At 35.9% G+C, this 27,451-nt stretch overlaps 1 protein-coding gene across 1 annotated transcript; it reads left to right on the forward strand.

Moving 5' to 3' along the window:
• Positions 1-4,297: 4,297 nt before the first annotated feature.
• Positions 4,298-27,058, forward strand: LOC137019990 (cGMP-dependent protein kinase 2). Its single transcript, XM_067385159.1, has 19 exons — positions 4,298-4,429; positions 7,506-8,035; positions 10,168-10,334; positions 10,446-10,559; positions 11,230-11,335; positions 11,634-11,697; positions 11,809-11,886; positions 14,390-14,484; positions 15,055-15,123; positions 16,126-16,224; positions 16,316-16,466; positions 16,595-16,734; positions 19,593-19,682; positions 19,851-19,992; positions 20,527-20,690; positions 21,484-21,606; positions 23,072-23,134; positions 26,095-26,161; positions 26,481-27,058. Exons 2-19 carry the CDS (start codon positions 7,548-7,550, stop codon positions 26,574-26,576), a joined length of 2,316 nt encoding a protein of 771 aa, XP_067241260.1. The 5' UTR covers positions 4,298-4,429; positions 7,506-7,547; the 3' UTR covers positions 26,577-27,058.
• Positions 27,059-27,451: the final 393 nt, after the last annotated feature.

Here is a 27,451-nt window from a genome sequence, read left to right on the forward strand (position 1 = left end):
CATTGAATCCTTTCATCTGTCGGCGTTGGTAATGCACTTTTACGTCGCCGTGGTTGTTTTTGCCGATTAGGACATCTGCGACATGCACACTTACGCATCATTTTAAATAAATATAGCAACACCAAAATACAAACAATGTAGAATAGCTTGAATACAGCGTGCGTCTCACTCAGACTGTAAACGAAGCTCGGATAACACGTCAGTAGCGTCTTACATCAGCAGCGTCACTGCGGAGTCGTGAACCACACTCCGGAGCAGAAGGGGGCAGTAATGCACCAATAAGCTGGATGCCAACCGCCATAAAACAGGAAAGAAGAAGAAGAAGAAGAAGCGGAGTCGTGAACGTGAATTGACAACAGACCTGGAAGAGAATACAATGCTGAATAAAGTCGTAGTTTTTGTTATTTTTGGACCAAAATGTATTTTCGATGCTTCAAAATGTCATGGATGTCCTAATCGCCAAAAAACAACCACGGTGACGTAAAAGTGCATTACCAACGCCGACAGATGAAAGAATTCAATGGAATCAATTCAATGGAAAGGATTCCGGAAGAGAATACAATACTGAATAAAGTCGTAGTTTTTGTTATTTTTGGACCAAAATGCATTTTCGATGCTTCAACAAATTCTAACTAACTCACTGATGTCACATGGACTACTTTGATGATGTTTTTATTACCTTTCTGGACATGGACAGTCTACCGTACAAACACTTTCAATGGAGCGACAGAAAGCTCTCTAACTAAATCTAAAATATCTTAAACTGTGTTCCGAAGATGAACGGCGGTCTTACGGGTTTGGAACGACATGAGGGTGAGTCATTAATGACATCATTTTAATTTTTGGGTGAACTAACCCTTTAACAGTGACTAAATGTTTACTGCACGCGTAGGCTTAATGAGGCATAGAGAGTGTCAGGATCCCAAAATTTACCCATTCTTCCTGCTGATACTTCACGGCTTATTGCCTGTATCCACTTTTGTCTCCTTAAAGGCTGACTTCTACGGTTTGGTAGCTTATAAAAACTTAGTTCTAGGTTTTTTAGCTTGTTTGCTGTACACCTTCACACAGCAGCTTTAAGGCATTGTTCTGTTTTTTGTTATAAGTCAGAAATGACAAGGAGGCAGCCTCACACAATACAAAGTCAAAGAGACGGTTGGATTGCCCCCCCCCCCCAATGTGGGCGTGGTCTAAATGCGTTCTGTCTCTATATGTGTAAAAATGAGCATTTCGTAATGATACACTCAAAAATAAAGGTTCTTCAATGGGTTTATTGGAGCACATTTTTACTTTATAAGGTTACTGAGTCGACTATGTCAGTGTTTCTCAAGTGATGGATCGCGGAGTGTGTAGTCAAAGAAACAACGACAGCAAAATTTTAAATCATAAATGTTTTTTTTCTGATGCAAGACTTTTATTTTGAAATACGTGCATGAACGCTGTTGACTCCTCTGTCAGACGCAATTTAATGCTGCCTTCACATGCTATCAGAAATTTGATAATTCCCACTTCTGAAGTCATAATTACGAGCTCTAATTACGGCTATATGTCATTATTCTAACATTATTTTCATAGCTTATATCTCACCTCAGATAAACTTCCCTGTTCAGACAAGCTGTGCTCGCGACACGCAAATGTTAAGAAAAAGTTTTTTTTAAAGGGATAGTTCTCCCCAAAATGAAAATTCTGTACTTTGAAGATAAACAAACAGTTTTTCTTTTGTGTTCAACAGAAGAAAGAAATTTAATTCATACAGGTTTGGAACAACTTGAGGGTGAGTAAATGATGACAGAATTTTCATTTTTAGTGAACTATTCCTTTAAGTAGACTGTCAGACTGAAGGCTAAATCATTCTGGTTTAAGGCATCAGCGTCTAAAGCCCTTCTAAGTGTAACCTTTATTTTTAAGTGTGTTCACAGCTGTATGTTTAAAAATGTGTATTTTTATGTGGGTTGTTTTTTCCAGATATAATATCATATTTGTTGCAAATACTAATCATTCTGTACCCACTGACATAAGACAATGCTCAAAAGAAGAATGAATCGGATCGTATGCACTCTGTATTATATTAACAATAGGTGCTTTTTAAACTTTAGGGCATGCCATGTTATGAAGTGGTTTTCATTTTATTGTACACAAGGCATCATTTCTTTTTCTCAGTATAATTTTGCACATTGAAGTGTGTGTGACTTTTTTCCATGTCTTGAACAAGAATATAATATTTGTACTGTAAATCATGTATTTTCTACACATTTCCCTGTTGACAATTGTTTTGAGCTCATATTGTCATACTTTGTACAGTGTACTCTTCAAATAATGTCAATCCAGTATAACTAGCTTGACTAAATTAAAATTTGTGACACAGCATTTTTAAAATGGACACCTGTCCAGATTAAATTAAGATTTTTTTTTAATGTAAAATAAGATTTTTCTTTTTCTAAAAATTTGCTTTACAATCAGTTATTTCCCATATTCTAGGCTTATACTGACCTTTAATGAGGAGTACACTTTCAAAACAGCTGTCAAGCCCAGCTAGGAACATTAACCAAACTTGTCAGTTGTAGTTTTTGATGCCAGTTCATTCTTGGATCATTCTGATCTCTACATCACACACTGCCGATGTGAGCACTGCTGTCTTTTGTGAGACGTTCAGACTTTGTTCACCTGCTGCTCACAGATTTCTTCCTTTAGATCATTTACAAGTGTGTTTCATACCGAGAACAAATTATCAGACAGTTTGTGTGATATCTTTGATGTTGTTGTTGTATGTAATTGAAAATGGATAAGAGGGCATTTATTTCTGTGCTTTTACAGGAAGTGCAACTGCAAGATGAATCGAAACCACTTGCGTGGATATTATGCACCTACTTGTACACATTTACATTTAAAGTGTCAGTCTGACTAACATGTTACAGTCTGTTTGACTAAAGGTTGATTTTAGGGTAATGTTTATCTTTTCCTTCCATTTCCCTTCTTTAAATTGTTCAAAATCGAGCATTGAATGACTATGTAAAAGTTTCTTATTGCTGATTCAATATATGCTTTTGGAGACACCAATATTATTATTTAAAGTTTTGTTAATGTCTTTTTTTTTCCATAATGGCACAGTCTTTTATTTTTTTTAAGAGTAGCAATCTAGCTTTTTGTTTATTTTGCAAAAAGACATCAGAACTGTATTATCCATGCAGTGAAATAAAGGAAATGGAAAAATGCAGATGCACCGACTGAACTGTTCTGTTTGGCAAACAAATAGTTGTTTTAAAGACATTTCAAGACATTAAAGGGATAGTTCACCCAAAAATGAAAATTGTGTCATCATTTAGGCTACTCACCCTCAAGTTGTTCCAAACAACGAGTTTCTAAACATTTGATGGTTCCCTTTGACTTTCATAGTATTTTTTCCCCTCCTTACTATGGAAGTCAATGGGGCCCATCAACTGTTTGGTTACTCATACTTTTAAAAATATCTTCTTTTGTCTTCAGCAGAAGAAAGAAATTCATACAGGTTTGGAACAACTTGAGGGGGAGTAAACGGTAACAGTATTTTCATTTTTGGGCGAACTACCCCTTTAAGGCAGATGACTGTTGGCTGTTGGCACAATATGAAGCGTTAAAAAAAGTAATTCAGACAGAGACATCAAATTATTCAAATCGTGAAAAAGCAATGTTTAAAAAATGTTTGATATATTCACAAATCAAGATGTCTATCAGAAATTATAAGATAACATTCATCTCTTATAACATGACAGTTAAAAGTTACTCACCCAAACACCCAGAAAGGTACTAAAATCTTGTTTAAAACAGTTCATGTGACTACAGTGGTTCAACCTTAATGTTATGAAGCGACAAGAATACTTTTTGTGCGCCAAAAAAAACAAAATAACGACTTTATTCATCAATATCTAGTGAAGGGCGATTTCAAAACACTGCTTCATGAAGCTTCGAAGCTTTGCGAATCTTTTGTTTCGAATCAGTGGTTCGGAGCGTGTATCAAACTGCCAGAGTCACGTGATTTCAGTAAATGAGGCTTCATTACGTCGTAAGTGATACAAGCGCCAAACCACTAATTTGAAAGGCCTCACGGGCCATCCGATATTATCAAAAATGTCTTAATTTGTTTTCTAAAGATGAACGAAGGTCTTACGGGTGTGGAACGACATGAGGGTGAGTAATTAATGACAGAATTTTCATTTTTGGGTGAACTAAACCCAAACGTTTCCCCTTTCCTGTGTAATGCTACACTGCCACCGCTAGATGTCAGTAGAATCGACTGTTCAGTCAGCACTCAGTCTCGTGAAGCCTGTCCAGCTGCTGCTGCTGCATCCTGTCACTGCGCGAGACACAGACCGATCGCTCATATGAAGAAGCAGCGTTTCTGAATTATCCAAAAATAAACAGCAGTGGAAACTGCATTACACCCTGACAGGTGGTAAGTAGCTCGCAATTCAACATTTGCCTTTCCGCTGGGTTTAATTTCGTTTAATATCAAATATGCAGATAATTTATATTTGATTTAATTTGCACGTTTGTAAGGGGCTTACAAGTTCATAGTCTTAAATGACAATATAATTGTCCATTCATCTTAAATCAGATGTTTATACTTGATAATGCCAGGTGAAGTCTTAATGAATTCAATTTTGAAAGAGCATATTCAGCTGTTCAGGTAAAAAATAACCTTCCCTTCATAGTCAGTAATGTTGTTGATGGTCTTTTTTCATTAATGTCACATTTTTGTAGTTACGTGTGTTTTAAATGTTGTATACACTACCAGTCAAAAGTTTGGAAACATTAGTATTTTTAATGTTCTCTTAATAAAGTCTCTTCAAGCCTGCATTTATTTCATAGTATAAATAAAGAAAAAATAATAATATTGTGAAATATTATTACAATTTAAAATTATGGTTTTCTATTTTAATATACTTCAAAATATAATTTATTTCTGTGATGCAAAGCTGAATTTTCAGCATCATTACTCCAGTCTTCAGTGTCACATGATCCTTCAGAAATCATTCTAATATGCTGATGTGATGCTCAATTATCATTGTTTAAAACAGTTGTGTTGCTTAATATTTTTTTGGAACCTGTGATAATTTATTCAAATTATAAATCTTTTCTAACAATATAAATCTTTACTATCACTTTTTATCAATTTAACACATCCGTGCTGAATAAAAGTATTAATTTCTTTCAAAAAAAAAAGAAAGAAAAAAAATTACTGACCCCAAACTTTTGATCAGTAGTGTATATTGTTACAAAAGATTTATATTTTAAATAAATGTTGATATTGTTTAACTTTTTATTCATCAAAGAATCCTGAAAAAGTATCACAGGTTATAAAATAATACAAACCCGATTCCAAAAAAGTTGGGACACTGTATACAAATTGTGAATAAAAAGGAATGCAATAATTTACAAATCTCATAAACTTATATTTTATTCACAATAGAATATAGATAACATATCAAATGTTGAAAGTGAGACATTTTGAAATGTCATGCCAAATATTGGCTCATTTTGGATTTCGTGAGAGCTACACATTCCAAAAAAGTTTGGAAAAGGAAAAGCTGGAGGACCAATTTGCAACTTATTAGGTCAACTGGCAACATGATTGGGTATAAAAAGAGCCTCTCAGAGTGGCAGTGTCTCTCAGAAGTCAAGATGGGCAGAGGATCACCAATTCCCCCAATGCTGCAGCAAAAAATAGTGGAGCGATATCAGAAAGAAGTTTCTCAGAGAAAAAATTGCAAAGAGTTTGAAGTTATCATCATCTACAGTGCATAATATCATCCAAAGATTCAGAGAATCTGGAACAATCTCTGTGCGTAAGGGTCAAGGCCGGAAAACCATACTGGATGCCTGTGATCTTCGGGCCCTTACACGGCACTGCATCACATACAGGAATGCTACTGTAATGGAAATCACAACATGGGCTCAGGAATACTTCCAGAAAACATTGTGGTGAACACAATCCACCGTGCCATTCGCCATTACCGGCTAAAACTCTATAGGTCAAAAAAGAAGCCATATCTAAACATGATCCAGAAGCGCAGGTGTTTTCTCTGGGCCAAGGCTCATTTAAAATGGACTGTGGCAAAGTGAAAAACTGTTCTGTGGTCAGACGAATCAAAATTTGAAGTTCTTTTTGGAAAACTGGGACGCCATGTCATCCGGACTAAAGAGGACAAGGACAACCCAAGTTGTTATCAGGGCTCAGTTCAGAAGCCTGCATCTCTGATGGTATGGGGTTGCATGAGTGCATGTGGCATGGGCAGCTTACACATCTGGAAAGGCACCATCAATGCTGAAAGGTATATCCAAGTTCTAGAACAACATATGCTCCCATCCAGACGTTGTCTCTTTCAGGGAAGACCTTGCATTTTCCAACATGACAATGCCAGACCACATACTGCATCAGTTACAACATCATGGCTGCGTAGAAGAAGGATCCGGGTACTGAAATGGCCAGCCTGCAGTCCAGGTCTTTCACCCATAGAAAACATTTGGCGCATCATAAAGAGGAAGATACAACAAAGAAGACCTAAGACAGTTGAGCAACTAGAAGCCTGTATTAGACAAGAATGGGACAACATTCCTATTCCTAAACTTGAGCAACTTGTCTCCTCAGTCTCCAGACATTTGCAGACTGTTATAAAAAGAAGAGGGGATGCCACACAGTGGTAAACATGGCCTTGTCACAACTTTTTTGAGATGCGTTAATGCCATGAAATTTAAAATCATCTTATTTTTCCCTTAAAATGATACATTTTCTCAGTTTGAAAATTTGATATGTCATCTATGTTGTATTCTGAATAAAATATTGAAATTTGAAACTTCCACATCATTGCATTCTGTGTTTATTTACAATTTGTACAGTGTCCCAACTTTTTGGGATCAGGTTTGTATTAAGCAGCAAAACTGTTTCCAAAATTGATAATAAATCAGCATATTAGAATGATTTCTGAAGGATCATGTGACACTGAAGACTGGAGTAATGATGCTGAAAATTCAGCTTTGCATCACAGAAATAAATTATATTTTAAAGTATATTAAAATAGAAAAACATAATTTTAAATTGTAATAATATTTCACAATATTATTGTTTTTTCTGTATTTATAAAAATATGAAATATTTGAAATAAATATGAAATAAATGCAGCCTTGATGAGCATAAGAGACTTCGTTCAAAACCATAAAAATAGTAATTTTTCCAAACTTTTGACTGGTAGTGTACAGTATGTATACAATTTATTATTTACAATGGATAAAAACAGTGTTAATAGTTTTTTCATACAATATTTACACAAAATTCAGTACAAAATGCTTCTAAATAATTTTTAATAAAATTGCTTTTTCAAAGTAAACATAATATAGTATTTATAATTATGTTTCCTTTTTTTTAAATAATTTGATTAAATATTGTTTAGAAGCATGAGACATAAGTACTGTTGATTAAATGGACATTCCCTGTCTAGATATAAAATCTGTATTTTGTGTTCTGATTGCAGTGGCCAACCAGTGAACAAATTTAAAAGCCCAAAGGCCTCTCTATGGTTCCTAGTCACTCTCTGATCATGGGGAATGGTTCGATCAAAGCTCCTCGACTAGAGGAGACATGCCTGGCCTCTAGTATAAAAGAGTCCCCTGTCTGGGAATCTGTGGAGCCCCTGAAGTTGAGGATCGCCCATCTGGAGGACGAGTTGGCAAAGAGGGACCAGGAGTTCCGTGCACAGGAGAAGCGGTTACAGAGACTTCAAAGAGAACTAGAGGCAAAAGTGTCCCAGATCGAAAAGCTCCAGGATGCAATCGGGTATAACAGCCTCGGTCGCTCACCACCGGCACCACTGAGGCACAGCCGCAGACTTCTGAGTGTGATCAACCAGGGCTCCACGCGCTTTCACAGAGTGGCTGTGGAGGTGCATCGACGCCTTAAAGCTAAGGAGGGAGTATCAGCTGAACCTACATCGAGGCACTTCTGTCATGATCACAGGGTTCATCACATCTCCACAGAGAGATCTCGCATCCGCAAAGACTCCAGGTGAGTGTGCGGAAACTGACTGCACCACTGGATTGTTTGTTTCATTATGGAGTCACTGGAATACTGACTCCCCTGGAAGGTGGAGAGAGGAGTAAGGTTTAGCCAAGCCTTTGTAGTGTCTCCAACCCCAGAGCAGGCTTGAAAGCCTGGATTACCATAACACACTCCGAAAGGGATGGAGTGGCTAAAGAGAACACAAAGCGTGGGCCATTTGTATGCATGGACAGGAATCATTACTGTTTTAATTAAACACGCTCTTGATGGCAGTCTACAAATCTCCAGCACTAATTCATTCATAAGATCCTTTTTAGGTCAGTGGAGAGAGCTTCCTGTTTCAGATGTGATAATGAGAATCAGCCATAGTATAGTACTGAAGACAAAAAAGAGTCTGAAACTGACATGTGAAACGTAGACTTGTTTCCCAGTGTTTTTTTAGCCCTCCAAAAGAAAGAATGAGAAATGTATAATTTGTTGTGCCATAGGAAGTAAGTTTACCCAGGAATTAAAATGCCCAAAATTAGGTCATTATACATGTTAAACTATTTAAACATTTACACTGTGTTCCAAATTATTATGCAAGTGACACATCATTAGGATTTAAGTACAATAAACATTCAGATTTTAGTTTTTCTAAGAAAGTGTTTGTTTGTTTATTTATTTATCCATGTCTTTTTAGATAACTGGTATCAATCTCAGACAAAATAATTTGCCAGGTCTACTTAGGTAAATGGAAACCCTACTTAAAGAGGTTGTTCCACATTATTAAGCAAGTCACAGTTCTCATGCAATATGGGGAGGAAGAAAGATCTTTCTGAAGATGAAAAGCAAAAAATGGTGCAATGTTGTACAAAAGGCATGAAAACAACTAATATTGTGTGAAAACTGAATGCAGATTATTGAACTATCATAAGATTTGGGAGTGATTTAGAGCACAGCAGAACTCAGAAAGGTCAGATAAAGGATTATTAAGGAAAGTTTCTGTCAAACAAGTTAATTGTATTAAAAGGGCAGCAATAAAAAAGCCAGTGTTGAGCAGCAAACAGGTATTTGAAGCTGCTGGTGTCTCTGGAGTCACTTAATCAAATATGAGACAAATACAAATTATGCTTTAAAGCAGCTTTATAAAGACAATAGTGTCATTATTGAACTGAATTCAGTTTAGTGTTGATTATCTTCAGTTCAATAACTGTTTAAAGTTATTTACTGGTAACACTTTACAATAAGGTTAATTAGTTAACATTAGTTAACTAATTAGTTAACATGAACTAATAATGAACTGCACTTATACAGCATTTATTAATCTTTGTTAATGTTAAATTCAACATTTACTTACATTATTAAAATCTTGTTAGCATTAGTTAATGCACTGTGAACTAACATGAACAAACAATGAACAACTGTATTTTCAAGAAGATTAGTAAATACAGTAACAAATGTATTGCTCATGGTTAGCTCATGTTAGTTAATACTTTAACTAATGTTTAACTAATGAACCTTATTGTAAAGTCATGAAATGAGTTAATATCAGCTATAAGCAGCTCTACAGAAGACAACAGTGTCTTCATTCACTTCGAGTCAGTTTAAAGTTGATTCAATGCAGTTCAATAATGTTGCAGAATTTGTAAAATATGAAAAAAAGTCAAAGATTAATTTTGTGTTGATTTTTTTGTACTTTTTAGAGCTTGACAATAACAACTCGAGGATGAGTAAATAATGACTGACACAATAATGACTTTTTAATTTTTTGTCGGACCATGTATTAAACTTGGTGTAGTACCTCTCTGGTATTTACATCAAACGACCTTGATATTTCCCTTGATTGTTGTTACGATTCGTGACACTTGCTCTCAAGGGTGCTCCATAAAGATGGTTTGAAATCTTTAATTCAACAGTGTATTAAAGGCAGTCTGAAGTGTGCCGACAAGAGATTTATTTACTTCACTCAGCATTGATGGACCATGCCTTGAAGAAAGCTTCATCTAATTGAAGTGTGTCTTATAAAAGGAGATTTTAAGATTAAACTCAGTTGCATAAACTACATATAGATAGATAGATAGATAGACAGACAGCATGCTTTAGTAAATTGTTGTGGTTTTGGATTCTCAAAACTCTTTTTACTTCTTTCCCTGTAGCATTAAGAAACTTATCAATGAAGCCATCATGAACAATGATTTTCTGAAGAAGCTGGAACCTCAGCACACTCGAGAGATGGTGGACTGCATGTACGAGAAAATCTTCGCTGCTGAGCAGCTGGTTATTCAGGAGGGAGAGCCGGGGAACTACCTCTATGTGCTTGCTGGTAAACTCCAGATGTTTTTGTTACTTGTTATTCATACTTTCGTATTTTTAAAATCCAAATATCCCACTTTTTTTATACATTTTTTTGTCTGATTTGATTGTCTGTGTTTAGAGGGATTATTAGAGGTCATTCAAAATGGAAAGCTCCTGGGTCAGATGCGTCCTGGGACGGCCTTCGGAGAGTTGGCCATTCTCTATAACTGTAAAAGAACAGCCACAGTCAAAGGTCTGTGTGTGTATGTTTGTATTTAAACTAATAGTTTACAGCAAGATAAACAAAAGTGAGCGTGAGTAAATAATGACGTTTATTTAATTATGGGGGAACTGTTCCTTTAAGGGTTCATTAAATGAAAATTCTGTCATCTTTTACTTACTGTCATGTGTGTGTCTATGTGTTGTTTAGGACTACATTGTCTTTCACTGTATTGATAAAACCTTTCTTCAAAATATCTTCTTTTATGCTTTTAACAATCCAATTAAGAATGCTTTGCTTTGAAAATCTGGCTAAATGTGAAAGGAGGGTAGTTTATAATGTTAAAAACATCAAAACGTCATATAGATGTGCTCATGTTCTGATCCTTTAGCATATGTGCCTTGTAGACTGCTGCTGGTTGAAAAACTGCTGTAGGTAATGATGTTGGAAAAAGTTGGAATAACATTGTCATAAATAAATCCTCATTTATTTATATTTTTCAGAAATGATTTTACTTCTGTTACCTAAAAACTGATGGGTGCATTTTTAAAACAAGTCCAAAACATTACATTTGCAAATAATTGGGTTATATCAAACATGACCATTTTTCTATTATTGTTGACCTACTTTTATTGTAAATACTGGATTTGTGTCATAGTTATAGATTTGTGAAGTGAAACTAATGGTGATTGCATTTCATTAGCTGTGACTCAGTCCCACATCTGGGCTCTGGACCGGCAGACGTTCCAGACTATCATGATGAGATCCACTCAAGCCAGACATGAGGAATACTTCAGCTTCCTGCGCAGGTACATTCATGCCACTAACATTTGTGCATATTTATCGGTTGTCAACTTCACACACACACAAACACAAATAAACACACACCTCCCTGCTTGGCTGCTTCAACACACATTCAGCGCTGAATATGATGTTGTGGTTTTAAATGCTTATTGTAGACCTGTCACTAATGTGTATCAGTGCATCATAAATCGATGTTGTAACATAACTGTTAAAATATTGTTGGTTTGTTTAAGGGTTAAATGTGTTAATGAAGAATTTTTCCTTTAAAGCTGATTAAATATTTTGTTACATTTTTTTCTTTAGTGTGTCCTTGTTGAAAGATCTACCAGAGGAGAAACTTTCCAAAATAATTGACTGTCTTGAAATTGTAAGTTTTCAGCATTTTATTGTTTCTATAGCATTGCCATTTGTTGGTAATGCATATTTTTTTCTGAAATGAAATATAACCAGATCATATTTATGTTTCAATCTTTTTTAGGATTATTTTGACAAAGGAGAGTACATTATTCGTGAAGGCGAGGAAGGAAACACTTTCTTTATCATAGCTAAAGGAGAGGTATGTATTATTGCATTAAGTTTTAATTTACATATCCATTAAATATTATTTTATTTTTTATTTCAATATTGTAGCACTTTCAGACTAATCTGTTCAGATTACATTCTATCTGCTTAGCCAACATGAAAATGCCTGTAGGAGTCAGCAGACAAACAGCCCATAGAAGCCCCACTGAAGTAGTGCTTAAAGTTGCCCTAGAATTGAAAATTGAATTTACCTTGGCATAGTTAAATAGTTAGAGTTCTGTACATGGAAATGACATACAGTGAGTCTCAAACACCATTGTTTCCTCCTTATGTAAATTTGATTTGTGCAAAAGACCTCTGAAGAACAGGCTAATCTCAACATAACACCGACTGTTACGCAGCAGTCGGGATCATTAATATGTACGCCCCCAACTTTTGTATATGCCAGCTCATGTTCAAGGCATTAGACAAGCCAGTATTAACGTCTGGAGCAGCACACAGACTTTATGCAGGTAAGCAAGCAAGGAAAATAGCGAAAGATGGCAATAGTAACTGACATGATCCATGATATCAAGATATTTTTAGTGATATTTGCAAATTGTCTTTTTAAATGTTAGCATATTGCTAATGTACTGTAAAATGTGGTTAAAGTTACCATTGTTTCTTACTGTATTCACGGAGACCAGGGCCATGTCGTTATTTTCATTATTAAACACGTGCAGTCTGTATAATTCATAAACACAAATTCATTCTTTATAAATCTCTCCAACAGTGTGTAATGTTAGCTTTAGCCCATTAGCCACACATATGCTTGCATAGGATAAAATATTTTTTCAATGGACATTGAGCTGTCAATCCAAATATTTTAGAGAGGTCTGGCTTCCCTAAAGTATCTTTGATCGATAGTCTGTGTCATGCATCTCCTGAACACCACTGTGCATGCGACAGATGAACCAACCAAAACCATAATGTAGAAGGATTGTTATTTCCAGAATGGCCGGACGCTGGAGAAATATGTGGAGGGCTTCCTTGATCTATTCAAAGAGGCTTGCTAGGATGATGAAACTCTAAAACATCTCTTCTGGAGCAGGATGGACGACATCCTTGGCCAGATGCGGCCAGATCAGGAACATCGTCCCTTCACTGAGTTTCTTGAGTACATGGACATGAGTACTTTTTCACCATGGAAGCCAGAGCCAAGTGTCTGTCTCGGAGAGCCAAGAACCTCCTCCGTTCTGAGTCCAGAGCCAACCACCAGGTCCGCCTAAAATCAGCGTTATGGGACCGGTTCTTTTCTGAGCCAGTAGAAGAGCGCTGCCTCATCCACCTCACCACAGAGCCATCTCCCACCCTTGTCCCCACCTGTGAACTTGTCCAAACGACTCCTCTAGACGATCCCATTCTCTCTAGTTAGCTGCCCACTCTGTTGTCCCCGTTACCATTGCTGGCTCAGTCTAGGTTGCCTAATCTATTGGATGACCCACTCCCACCCTGTCACCTGCCCACCTAGTTGTCTCCTTCATCGCTGGCTCCATCCAGTCCCCAGGACTCACCTGCTCCACTGGTGTTGCGCAGCTCCTTGGCTCCCCGACTTCCACCAACTCTCCGGCTCTTCTTTACCAGCCAAGTTCTACGAGGCAAATACCCTGGCATCATCTCAGGCCTCCAGGCCCATGACTCCACCTTAGCCTGTCAGCTTATCGGCTCCAACTGGTTCCTTCTTCCCTCTGGCTCCACCTTGGTCCTCACACTCTCCGGTTTCGCCTCGTTCTGCCTTGGTCCCTTAAGCCAGCAGAGTCACCTTTGACATCCAGGCCTGCAGTGTTGTCCTGGTCCATCGGCCTTTCCATTACTCTGGGGTCTCCTTCTCGCCCAGTTCTGCCTCTGTTGGTCTGCTCCCAGGCTCCATCCGTGAAACCCAGCACAGCTCAGCCTTGACTCCTCCCTCCGTCAACTCTGCTAAGGTGTTCCTCTCCACCATTTCCTCCTGTTTTCTGTCCTTCACCTGCCTCTCGTCCTCATCCTAAACCTACTCTCTCCCTCCACTGTTGGACTAATATGCAAGGCGCTAGGACCCGCCTGGTGGGAGGCGGAAGTTCTGTCAGGGAGTTCTGTGTAGTCTCACTGTGTTACTTTTCATGTGTCTTGGTTTCTTGCATATCCTTTTAGTTTAGTGTTCTTCATGACCTCAATTTGTACTTAGTTACTCATTAATGTCATCTGTGTCTCATTTAGATTGCTCGTGAATTTATACTGCCGGTTCTGTTCAGTTCTTTGTCGGTTTACATCTAATGTTAAGGATGATTAGTGATATTGTTCTTTGTTTATCCACCTGTGGACAATTTATGTATTTATTAAAAGTATCAAGTGATTGATAGTCTGCATCATGCATCTCCTGAATACCATTGTGTATGTGACAGTAGGGTGCTTCCAGATGTGGGACAGTAATTGCAATTGTGCTGAAGGTTAATTTTGTCAGTCAAACGAATAAAACGTAATATGTATAGTAAGATTTTTTTTGTGTGTTCTTTTCCCAGGTGTCTGTAACACAGACTACAGAGGGCTTTTCTGAACCACAGGAGATTAAGACTCTTGGAGTGGGTGATTACTTTGGGGAAAAGGCTCTCATAAGGTTTGGAGATGGTATCATTTTGAAGTGTTTTTAACAATATTGAACACAACCAACAATGAATCCTTTGTGATTGTAGACTTCATGTAGGCCAGGAAAAAGATTAGTTACATATCTCTACAATGTCTACACATTGTTCACTAAGAGCTGTAAGAAACAAGTTTCTGTAGGAGTGGATGTGGGAGGTGGAATGTCAGTCATCTGAAAAGATGTTAATTCTCAATGTACCATTGTTAAAGAGCACACTAAGTACTGAAACAACCACAGAGACGCTCACACTCTTAGACACAGTAGAGCCACTTGTCATATTCACAAATTTCTAATAAAGATTTAGATTTATTTAAAGCTCAGATGAAGTACTCTCAATAGGGAAGAAGCAAATGAGGATGTTTTTCAGGATGTTTTCAGTCACTGTTATATTTATATATATATATATATATATATATATATATATATATATATATATATATATATATATATATATATATATATATATATATATATATATATATATAAAAACATATCTACACAGTGGCACAACATCATTACCTATTTCTTATAATTCCATTTCAGTGAGGATGTCCGCTCGGCTAATATCATTGCAAAGGAAAATGACACACAGTGTTTGGTGGTGGATAGAGAGTAAGTGATGTTTCTTCCACACTAACAAGTAGAGTTGTCACCATTATTATAATTTCATTTGTCAATACCAATTTTGATGCCACAGAAAAAAAACTAATAAGCTAATATTTAACATGCTGTGTTACAAATAATAAAGTAATTATAAAATGAAAAAAAAAAAAAAAAAATAGCCTAAACACAACAAATAAAAGAATAGAAAAAATAAAAATAAAAGGATTAGTCCACTTTTAAATAAACTTTTCCTGTCATTTGAAAAGAAATTAAGGTTTTTGATGAAAACATTCCAGGATTTTTCTCCATATAGTGGACTTCAGTGGCCTCCAGACGGTTGAATGTCAAAATTACAGTTTCAGTGCAGCTTCAAAGGGTTTTAAACGATACCAAATGAGGAATAAGGGTCTTATCTAGTGAAACAATTAGTCATTTTCAAAAAAAAAAAATACAACCGTTTATGCTTTATTAACACAAAATCCGAGAAAAACTTAGGGGAAAAAAACTAAACTGGCGCCGCGTTCGTTCTGTAAGTAGAATAGGGAAGGCATAGGACATACATAGTAAGCGTTTTGAAGAATGCGGAAATAGGAAGTAAGTTCAAGGCGATATTTTGTTTATAAAGCATAAACGGTTGTATTTTTTTTTTTTAAATGACGGTTCGTTTCGCTAGATAACACGTTTATTCCTCGTCTGGTATCATTTAAAGCCCTTTGAAGCTGCACTGAAACTGTAATTTTGACCTTCAACCATCTGGAGGCCATTGAAGTCCACTATATGGAGAAAATTCCTGGAATGTTTTCATCAAAAACCTTAATTTCTTTAGTAAATTATCAGGAAAAGTTTATTTAAAAGTGGACTAATTACATAGAAATGGCAAGTAACACAATGAATTAAACTTTTTCATCTTTGTTTTATTTACAACTTTGAAAATTATTTTTTACAATGTACTATTATGCCTTCTATGACTAAAACAGATACTTATTATCACCTTCTGTGGGTTTTCAACAGTAACTTCAATCAGATGGTGGGAACTTACGAGGAGCTGCAAGCCTATCTAAGGGAGTATGTGGAGCAGCTCTCTCTGAGTGATGAGAGGAGGAATGCCATGTAAGCACACATCTAATGGAAACAGACACAGCTAGGCCAACACACAACTACTCTATTCCTGTATGTGACAGTCACAATCATTTCCCCACAGGCCTCAGTCGCCTCTTTACGAACGCTCTCCTGAGGCAGCAGAGCTCAGGAGGCTGAAGGAGAAGGCATCTGGTTTGTCCAGTAACTCCTTCCTGAAAGAACTTCAAGTAGTGGCCACACTAGGGATGGGAGGCTTTGGACGAGTGGAGCTGGTTAGATTTCATTTATACAGCATATATTTTACTTTGATGCATGCATAAATATAATAAAAAGTTTTGCAGCAATGCAATGTAAAAAATAAGTGTATTTTATATTGTTTATTGCATGCATTTTGTCTTAGGTCAAGCTTAAAGATTCAGAAGATACTGCGTTTGCTTTAAAGTGTATTAAGAAAAAGCACATTGTGGACACCAGGCAGCAGGAACACATCTATTCAGAAAAGGACATCCTCCAACAGACCAATTCTAACTTTATTGTCAGGTCAGTCTAATGAGCATATCTTTCCTGTTAGATATTGACATATTTTAATCTGAGAAGTGTAAACACAAAGGAATAATAATGCAATTTAGATTCATTTCATATAATCCTCAAGAGTGATAACGGTATTTACTGTACACAGATTGGGCTCAAGAACAAGACTTTTCTCCTGAAGGCCTCTAAATTAATTAATTAATTAGTTAATCAATATAATGGACTGAATGAATGGCTTACTGCTAGACCACAGGGCCAGTGGGAGAAACGTAGGTAAACAGAGTGTTGGTTGTTGTTTGTTAATTAAGGTCTGACAGATGAACTTGCGCTTCGATTAGACTTGTTTATTAGATAATGATGTGTCAATTATGATAAGACTTTCCGGTGTTTTGGAAGCTGGCAACATTGATATTTACTTTAGTCACTGTCACTATGGCTACAGACACTATTTATATCTATTATAGCTGTAAAAAGAAAATGGGCTTGACTTTGATTATGCTCAAACAGGGGTCAGTGACATGATGCTCATTTTTTGTCTGGATTGAATAATTTACAAAAAAATATATAAATCATGCATTTCATACTTTCAATTACACTTGATGAACATAGTTTGTCATTATATTTGATTATTGTTCCTAAAAGCAATAATATTATTAAAATTGTATAAATATTTTGGGGGAAAAAGTTCATGAAATCTGACGTTTTATGACAAGGCAAGGTCAGTTTAGGCTGTAAAATGTTTTACCACATTTAAAATATGGTGCAACCCTCCCAAAAAAAAGTTATGATATTTATTAATTTATTATTCATTATATTTGCAAATATACTTATGATAGTCATACCACGTGACATTAATTAGCCATTAACTTTTGTTGAAAATTATACAAAAGTTTTCAACATGACAACTGATAAATTTCTACAAACTTGGCACGTTTTAAACCATAATTCAAAAATCTTTTAAAAGATTTGTCCCTCTCTTTATCTTAGACACTTTTTCACAATATTGGAGCTGCTGAGTGTGCTTAATGCATCAAATCTGCATTAATTACATTTAATCTAATTATTTAAGGGGGGACACTACAGGCAAAAACATGTGGGGGTTTTTTTTTGTGTGTGTTTTTAAGTGTGTTTTTGGACTGGTGAAAAGAAAACATCCAAAATGCATGTTTAAGTTTATATTTTATAGCACTTTATCTGTTTGCGTCTGTATAGATTTCAATTACAGTAAATATGTTTTAAAGGCCGTCTTCTCAAAATGAGTTTTTTCTCCTGCTCTGAGTCAGAAATCTCCACTTCGGCAGAACGTACATACAACAAACTGTACAGTTTTATTCATATTTATAGGTTTTTACAGAGATTTGTTGATATATAATTTTCCTGATTTTATACAACATTGTATTCCTAAAAAAATTGTGAAAATGTATTTTTTTCTGGTTGTTGACAGTATTTTCTGATTTATGGAGTGATAAAAATAGATATCCAAAATTCCCTCTGTAAAAACCTTTGACTTTAATATGTCAAAAAAATTAAACAAGAATTTTGAACCTGACTTAATCCAACATTCTGATTTTTGCTCTAGAAATGTATGCAAATTAGTGCATATTTAATTAGATAACGCCTCATTTGCATATTTAAACATAACATTTCAGAAAAATTGCAAAAAATGTTTGCAATGCTTAATGTAGTCAATCAGCTGGGGAAATATGGTGATATCTACTATTTAATTTTTTTACCCTACTCACCTGGGGTGTCTCACCTTAAATGTCCACACTGGCCCTGTTTACACCTAGTATTAAAATTTGTTTTGGTTGATCCAATCACAAGGGGATGACACTAAATACAGGTGTTAAAGGGGGTCTAAAATGTTTAGAGCTTGTCCACTTTTGACCACTTCCAGAGATAGTCGAAAACACATTCAACCGCGTTGCTTTCGTAGTGTAGACGCTCATGTGTTCAAACAGCCACAAAAGACCGCCCACTCTCCGCCTACTGAACTTATGTGTAAACATTATTGGAAGCGCACTAGCCAGACAGGATTTAAATTTTGTCACCTGATAACCCAAGTTTGGTTTGAAGATGAAAAACGTACCAAGCACAATGTTCTCTCACAATTCCTGATTTCTAGAACTCACAGTGTTTGGCGTGGTCTTGCGGCTATCAGTGTTTTTCCATCATCTCCAAACGTGTTCACATGTAAATTGCGCAAGCTTATCTCATCCATTAGATCAAAAGATCTGAAAAAGACCATAAATTTACCTGCCCTTGAAGAAAACAGGACAAAGGTGTTTGAAAGTGGACAAAAGAGACGAATTAAAATACCAGGTGTAAACGGGAATGTGTCTCCCTCATCCACTTGTGATCCGATCGTCCAAAATGCATCTTAATACCAGTTGTGGTGACCACAACTAAAACCACTCTAAGACCACAGTGGTGTTAGAGCTCAGTAAACTTATACTGTAGTTGCTGCTCCATTCCTTCAAACAAACAGTGTGGCAGAGCGGACAGAGTCATACAAGAAATCCATGAAGGACTGAATCGTCAGATCCTGACACACTAGACATTTTTCTTCTGTCTGTCACAGCAGTTTCAGTGCCATTGTGCTTTTCATCTGAATCAGAAAATGGGCTTCTACTTTGCATGTTTCTAGGAAACTCCCCAGGGAATTTCAAACCATGCTTATATTCCTGTCGGAGTGTGTGCTCTAGCTCGTTTTATTGCCTCTCTGGCATTTGTAGATGAAAAGCTAGCACAGCTTTACATGCAAGTCTAGTTTTCTACGAACGCTAGCAGTGAGAAATGCTAAAGAGACACTATGTTTCACAGAATGCAAATAATCAAGTGTCTCTGACTGCCCTCGTGTGTTTCAGGTTGTTCCGGACATTCCGGGATGATAAGTACGTTTATATGCTGCTTGAGGTTTGCTTGGGAGGAGAGCTGTGGAGCGTGCTAAGGGACATGTGAGTGTAGGTTGTTTTGACACTGTGCATATTGCATATCACAGCCCATTGTCTATGATAAACATTTATTCTGATCACTTGCATGGTTCTTACTTACTCTCACTGAATGATATGTAGAATACTTGAGTCTCCTAAGTTAGGATTTCATGAAGTTTTGATTTTATTTAGGAGTTTCTTTGATGAGCACACTGCCCGTTTCTGTACTGGATGTGTGCTGGAAGCTTTTGATTACCTGCACGGCAGAGGCATCGTGTACCGAGACCTGAAGCCAGAGAATCTTCTTCTGGATGGGGAAGGCTATGTCAAGATGGTCATTTTACATACACCACTAAATACCATGGTGAAATGTCCAAAAGTCTGAGGCCACATTCATTTTTTTTTTTTAAATGTGGAAATAAAAATTAAAGGGGAAAAAGTATGATTTTTAATTGTGGAAATAAAGATTAAGCAAAAAATAATAATAATAATAATAATAATAATGGACGTAACATGAATAAGAATTATTTTAGATTTTGCACTATTCCAAGGCCTCTCATGTGACACTTTCTACAGACAATAAGATGTTTTTACTTTATTGAAAAACAAGATGCTCTTTGGATCATTCTCAAATCATGAGAACAAATTAAAAAATTTTAAATTAACTTTTCACGCAGATATGATAATATAATTTGTGATTAATTTTAATACAAAATACAATCGTTTTCACTAGTGGTCTCTGACTTTTGTACCTCACTGTACTATATACAGTATGCATGGAGTCTGGAATATGCAGCCACTTCTTAGTCTTATATTCAGCATCCTTATTATCTACGCTGTTTTTTTTTTTGTTTTTGTTTTTTTTCAGACTGATTTTGGCTTTGCCAAAAAGATTGGACTAGGTAAGAAGACTTGGACGTTCTGTGGCACTCCTGAGTATGTGGCTCCTGAGGTCATCATGAATAAGGGTCATGACTTTGGAGCCGACTGCTGGTCCATGGGCATCCTCATCTTTGAGCTCCTAATTGGCAGGTAATCATGTGTGTTTCATATCAAGTGTTTCATCCACCAATGCTTCCACAGGACTGAATTTGTAGGCTGAATATTGGCCCTGTGGTGCTTTTAGAGCAACTTGTGGTTCAACCAATGCTTTGAGTTTGGGACGGACTTATCATTTTCACAAGCAATGGAAAGTGTTTGGAAGCAATAATCAATTTTGCAATTCCGTTTGGCGCCACTAATGCACAGAGCACAGATTAAAGAGCACTTTTAAAGAGCACAGATTTCCCAGACCTTCAGAGAATCAGTTCTGTTGCTGAATTGGCACGGCCTTCCCTGTGCCTCTGCCAAAACGCTCTGCATCTTGTTCAACATCCGATTTGTAAAGGGCAGGGCTCTCTTGACCAGAGCAAATGGTCCTCTAGTGTGAGATTAGCCATCATGGCTTTCACAATGTATTCCATTGCCTCAAGCTTCAGTCAGCATCGCCATGGCAACAGAGTATTGGGGATGGGACTATGTAATATATGCAGTTGCAGTGTGATCAACCAGCTGGACAAAATTTTTATGATGTAATGCCACATGAAGTTTACATCTTCTCAAAGCTTACTGAGGCATACTGTTAGCTGAGCTTATTTACTGCATGCATTTACACTCTTGTGCACAGTTATGTTATGCATTTTTGTGACATCAATCATGTATGTTTAACTCAAATTCACAAAGTGAAATACATTTCTGCCTCATGGTTTCATTTGAGCAGTTTTAGTGGCTTAAATTATGACTTTTGATGGTGTTTGAAATATAACATCTCCCACACGACTGTCAGTCCTCCATTCACAGGCTCTGATCCAATCAGGATCTACACTATGGTTCTTCACGGGATTGAGAAGGTGGACTTTCCCAAGAGGATCAGCAAGCGTCCAGAGGATCTCATAAGGAGACTTTGCAAGTATGTTTCTCTCATTCTGAGACATTTTTTTCTCATCTCAAATAAATAGCAGTTCACTGACCAGAGGTTTGGTAAACACATAATAGCACATTACTGTGTATTTCTGTTGAAACTTGTGTCATGTATTTAAATATATTTGTAATGATAAAGAAGCAAGATAGTACATTTAATATATATTAACTTTAAATGTACTATCAAAAATTATAATCAAGTACATGTGCTTTTCGTAACAAAGCACTGTTCGCCAGAAGAGAACTAAGCCTGGTTTCTCCTAAGGTTTTTCTCTCCATTTAACACCTATTTGCCACCTGATGTCACCTGTTGGAGTTTGGGTTCCTTGCACTGTTGCCTTTGGCTTGCTTAATTCGGGACACTTGACATTTGACTTGACATTTGATATTCAACAGTATTCTTGACATTTATTCAACACTGCTTTGATCTGCCTGCATTGACACAATCTGCATTGTAAAAAGCGCTATATAAATAAAGGTGACTTGACTTTAGGATGTTAGTCAACACATCAAAATAAGTGTACTTTAAAGCACAACAAAAGATTATAAAAATGATTTAAAATGTAAATTTTTACAAAGTGCACTTTTTAAAAGTGTACCTAAGTATGTTAAGAAATATAGTCATGAAAGAGTGGGACATTTAAGTGGGAAGTTATCTGCAAGTACAATTTCTTAAAAATGTACTTTTAAGATTTGAAGTACACTACAAGTGCACATTAAGCACACATCTTTTTCACAAGTATTTATAAACCACATCTGTCTTTGTAAACCAGTTTTAATGAATTATTTCTGAGCTTATCTCACTGGATTGCTTACTTGAATGATAAGTGCGATGCTGCTAGAATTTGGCATAGTCTTGTCTGGAGTGAGATATTGATGCCTTAATATGCTGCCTGCGTAGGCTTATGTAGACAGTTTAGTATCTTTTAGAACAGAGCCTCTGTCATCCTATGCTCCAGACATGCTTTCTCTTTTTTCACTTTTCATTTGATGAAAATAAAATAGATTTGATGTTCACTGTGGTTGCAGCACATCTTCATTTTGCCATGTTAGACACATTCCTGGGTCAGTATATTTTGTTGATCCTGGAACAACATTCCTGTCAGAAAATGTAATCCTATATCCCTACCCTTAAATCTAATCCTACCCATAAGTTATCCCTTAAATCAGAGGGAAATGATAGGTGAATAACATTGATGTAGAAGCACCTAACTCTGGTTGTAAGCATAAACTTGACATATGTGAACTTGTCCATCAAATCTGATTGATTGGAATGTTGTTCCAGGATCAACACAGATGTTGAGCCAGGAACATGTTGCATTTGGTGAAATCAAATTCTGCGTGGTTGCATGTGTCAGGATCCATGTGTCCCTGTCAATTTATTGTACCTTTTTCTCTTGCTTGACCTGTATGAGAACAATCAGAAACTCACTCATCTTTCTCACTGTCTCCAGACTCAATCCAGCAGAACGGCTTGGGAATAAAAAGAATGGCATCATTGACATCAAAAAACACAAGTAGGTCAATTCACAAGTTCATTTGATCACACAATCATGTGGCAAAATATAGGTAAACAAGTTTGGCATGCTGTCCATGGTTAAAGGTTTGCTCTTAAATCGAGCTTTTAGATCCCCTCCCACAAAAATACATAAAAAGATGAATGAAGGTGGAGGAGGGGAGGAGGAAGAATGCTTGAGTGACATTGTCGAAAGATGGTAAGCTATATATGCTTATATACCCCTTGGACAAACAAGCTCCTCCTGAACTTAAGTCATGAACTTCATCAAATATTCATTGCTTAAAAGAATAGTTAATCTAAAAATAACAAATCTGTCATTTATTTATTTACCCTCATGCTGTTCTAAAACTGTTAACTGCAATTAAATAAAAATGCATTAAAATTGATATAAAATGCAATTAATTGAACTTTAGAGTGTTTTTTAAAACTGTGCTTAAGTGTGTTAAGAAACAGTCATGAAAGTGTACTATATCTTTAAGTACACTTAAGTGGCTTTTTATTTCATTAATGGTATATTATCTGCAAGTACTGTTTTTTTATATATATATTTTGAGATTTGAAGTACAGTGCAGATTCAATACAATTAAGTGTACTTATTTTTTTTTACAAGGGAAGGATGATTAAATAATTACATTTTTTTTTTAAATTACTATTCCTTAAATGTTTCATAATATTGATTTCATTAGGTTTAGTGTCAACTCAGTTTCTGTAGCCAATCCTGCCCATAAATCTTGTTAATATTAACTTTATTTGTCTCACTGTACACTGCAGGCCGTACAATCTCATATTCTCATGTAATTGTTTCATTTTTCTGCATTAACGTACATTAGACCCACCTGGGAGTACACTAAACCACTAATCCATGTGTCTGATCACGGGTAGTGTATTGTTGAGTGTTTTGCTGCAGGTCTGTTCGCTCCTTTGTATGTCACAGCACAATGGGTAGCTGAGCTAGCCTGCCAAATTAGCCCCAGTGCATTCACAGGGGGAGCAATTAGTGACCAAAATGAGAGGCACAGCTGTTGTCATCTTCCACAGCGCAGTGAAGCCACAGACAGCAAGGTGAAGCACTGGGCCCATTCTTTAACAGTCACATGAGTGATAGCACCTAAAATGCATTTGCACTGATTATGCTCACTGGACTGATTACAATCAGCAGGGACTTACCACACTTATTATTTTACTAACTCTTTGTGTGTTTGTACTGAGAATCTGTTGTTTTTATATTCATTATGCTTAAGTATTCTTATCACACAGGGGTGATTCAGGTAACATACACACAAAGCACACAAGAGCTCAACATAATTTTGTATTATGTCACTAAATTATGTTCAGAGCATTATGCAAATAAAGGCGCATGCTCTTGATAAAGGCATGAATATGCATGGTCAGGTAACAATGTGAGATCTGAGACATACACTATCGTTCAAATGTCAGATCTTTTAGAAATAAAAAGTGAAAGTGAAGACATTTATAATGTTACAATAGATTTCTATTTCAAGCATAGAGAATACTGAAAAAGTATCACAGTTTCCTCAAAAACATTAATCAGCACAACTGTTTTCAGCATTGAAAATACTAAGAAATGTTTCTTGAGCAGCAAATCAGCATATTAAAATGATTTCTGAAGGATCATGTGACACTGAAGTCTGGAGTAATGATGCTGAAAATTTAGCTTTGCTTCACAAGAATAAATCACATTTAAAAAATATATAGTAAAATAGAAAATTATGTACGGAAGAGGATTAGGGCCAAGCAATAATAAAAAATAAAACCATCTTGAGATTAAAGTTGTTAAATTTCGAGAAAAAAGTCGAAATAAAATGTTGAGAATAAACTCGTTAAATTATGAGAAAAAACTCGTTAAATTACGAGAAAAAGGTCAAGATAAAATGTTGAGAATAAATTCGTTAAATTTTGAGAAAAAATTTGTTAAATTTCGAGAACAAAGTCGAGATAAAATGTTGAGAATAAAGTCATTAAATTACGAGAAAAAGGTCGTTAAATTACGAGAACAAATTCGTTAAATTATGAGAAAAATTTCATTAAATTTCGAGAAAAAAGTCAAGATAAAATGTTGAGAATAAGTCATTAAACTATGAGAATAAACTCATTAAATTATGAGAAAAAAATCATTAAATTACGAGAACAAATTTGTTAAATTACGAGAATAAATTTGTTAATTTAATGACTATTCTCAACATTTTATCTCGACTTTTTTTCTCGAAATTTAACAACTTTAATCTCTAGATGGTTTTATTTTTTTTATTATTGCTTGGCCCTAATCCTCTTCCGTAAAAAAAAAAATTATTTTATATTCTAATAATATTTCATAATTATAATGTATTTATAGTATTTTTAATCAAATAAATTCAGCCTTGATGAGCATAAGAGCCTTCTTTCAAAAAAATCTTACCGACCCCAAACTTTTGAAAGGTAGTGTATCTTCAGATTTTGATGGTCATAAAAAATTTTGTCCATGAAAATATACAGTAACTTGCAGAACTTAAATCATCCTCCCCCAGTCCAAAAAGACCATTAAACTGCAAAAACATTAAATTTTGTACTTCCGCAAAGAGGCTGTTTTGAAGCAGTTATAAACTATATGGGAAAATACTGCAAACCTTCAGCTTGTGAAAAAGTGCAAAAATCTAATTTCACGCGTGAAGAAAGCGCTTACATATGCATCTTAAAGGAACCGTAGCAAAAAGTGGCACGTTAAATTCTAAAGGTCAGTGAGAGTGTGGAAATGGGCATAAAAATTCAATACATTTTTGGAGTAATGAAACATTTTCTAATAATAATAGTAGACCACAGATGATAGAACAATAATAATGTACAGTATGTCCCCTTGAAACATTTTCTCACTACAAGGAAAGTGACAGATGAGGCTGAAGATGTGTGTGGATGCTTCTTCTGTAATGTGGAGGTTTAGTTTGTTCCATTGTTTTCTCACAGGTGGTTTCAAGGCTTCAACTGGGAGGGACTCAGACGACGGAAGCTGCTGTCTCCTCTGAGGAGGGAGGTAAAGCAAAGCTTCAACAGTTTTACAATGGCTGCAGCCCAAATCACATACTCTCTTGAGTAGTAATTACTTCGCTAAAAAAGTATGTTCTTTATCTGTGTAGTATAAATGTAATCCAGATGCACTTACATTCTCAATGTTGTCATTATCTTGTGACCTATAGCCTCAGTTGCGTCGCTTTACTGCCATTCACAAATCCTCTCCCGTGGCCTCATGGGATAGTAAAGACACAGCCAATGTTTTTACATGTGTCTTGAGAAATGAAAGCCTGTTATCCTACTGTACATTGTTGTATCTACTTCTGTTCTAATTTTTCCAGCTGAAGGGGCCTCTGGATCACAGTCATTTCGACATGTTTCCCCCTGAGCTTGAAGAACCTCCAGATGAATTCTCTGGCTGGGATAAAGACTTCTGAAAACAAGCTGTTTCTATGAGACTGTTCTGCAGAGCATCGCCGTGCTCTCAACTAACTATTTTCAGACCGCTTCACTGACCAGTTTGCCTTTATAAGTGAACAAAATCTCAAAGAAGATCTCGCATAAAGTGATGGTGGACATCGTCTGGAGAAGTCTCAGTATTACCTCGATGTGCTTTCTGGAGCATTGTGCAACCTACTGACTTGTTCAGATGGACAGGAATCTTGTTAAATCTCATTTTGCGAAGTGAAAGGTTATTGTGATACCTCAGTGATAATCTCATATAGATAAATCACTGACGCCTTAAATTTGTCTGTCTTTAATGTTTAAACTTCATTTTTTTAAGACCTAATGTGTCATTAAATCCCTGATAGATCAGTCAGATGTGTTTGAATATGATTCATTTTGAACTCATTCAATTTTAGTGCACAAATCATATTTTAAGAAGCTGCTTTTATACTTAGACCCAATCATTATATAATCTGTCGGAGTTCGTTTTCTTCTTGAAATTTTGTTGTAGAGTTGGATAGGGCTTAAAACATGACATTTTCAAGAAAGAAAGTGGATGTAATAAATTACCCTAATTATGGACAGTATTTTTTTGTAAACTCAAATTCTTCTCTTTGTGTGAAAAAAAATTATGATTATGAAGCAAATTTATTTTGCTGATGTTGGATGTTCTTAACCTCTGTTTTCACTGGAGTAAAGCACAGGAAAAAAAAAAAAAACATGGGGACAAAATTCAGACAATAAACAAAGATGGGCCTTATTATTTTACAATATAGTTACTGGATATACTGTTTCTTTAAATGCTAACTTTATAATACTAACAATATTTAATGTACAGATGTAAATCATTTATTTTCTGTTGTAC

This window comes from Chanodichthys erythropterus, chromosome 5, assembly GCF_024489055.1.
Source record: "Chanodichthys erythropterus isolate Z2021 chromosome 5, ASM2448905v1, whole genome shotgun sequence".
In the NCBI taxonomy this organism is placed as follows: domain Eukaryota; kingdom Metazoa; phylum Chordata; class Actinopteri; order Cypriniformes; family Xenocyprididae; genus Chanodichthys; species Chanodichthys erythropterus.

Excerpts from the sequence above, each read along its gene's own strand:
- LOC137019990 (XM_067385159.1), top strand. The coding sequence starts at position 7,548 with ATGGTTCCTAGTCACTCTCTGATCATGGGGAATGGTTCGATCAAAGCT. Across the intron at positions 16,225-16,315 it reads GATGAGAGGAGGAATGCCAT|GCCTCAGTCGCCTCTTTACG; the intron begins GTAAGCACACAT and ends ATTTCCCCACAG. Across the intron at positions 26,162-26,480 it reads TGTCTCCTCTGAGGAGGGAG|CTGAAGGGGCCTCTGGATCA; the intron begins GTAAAGCAAAGC and ends TAATTTTTCCAG.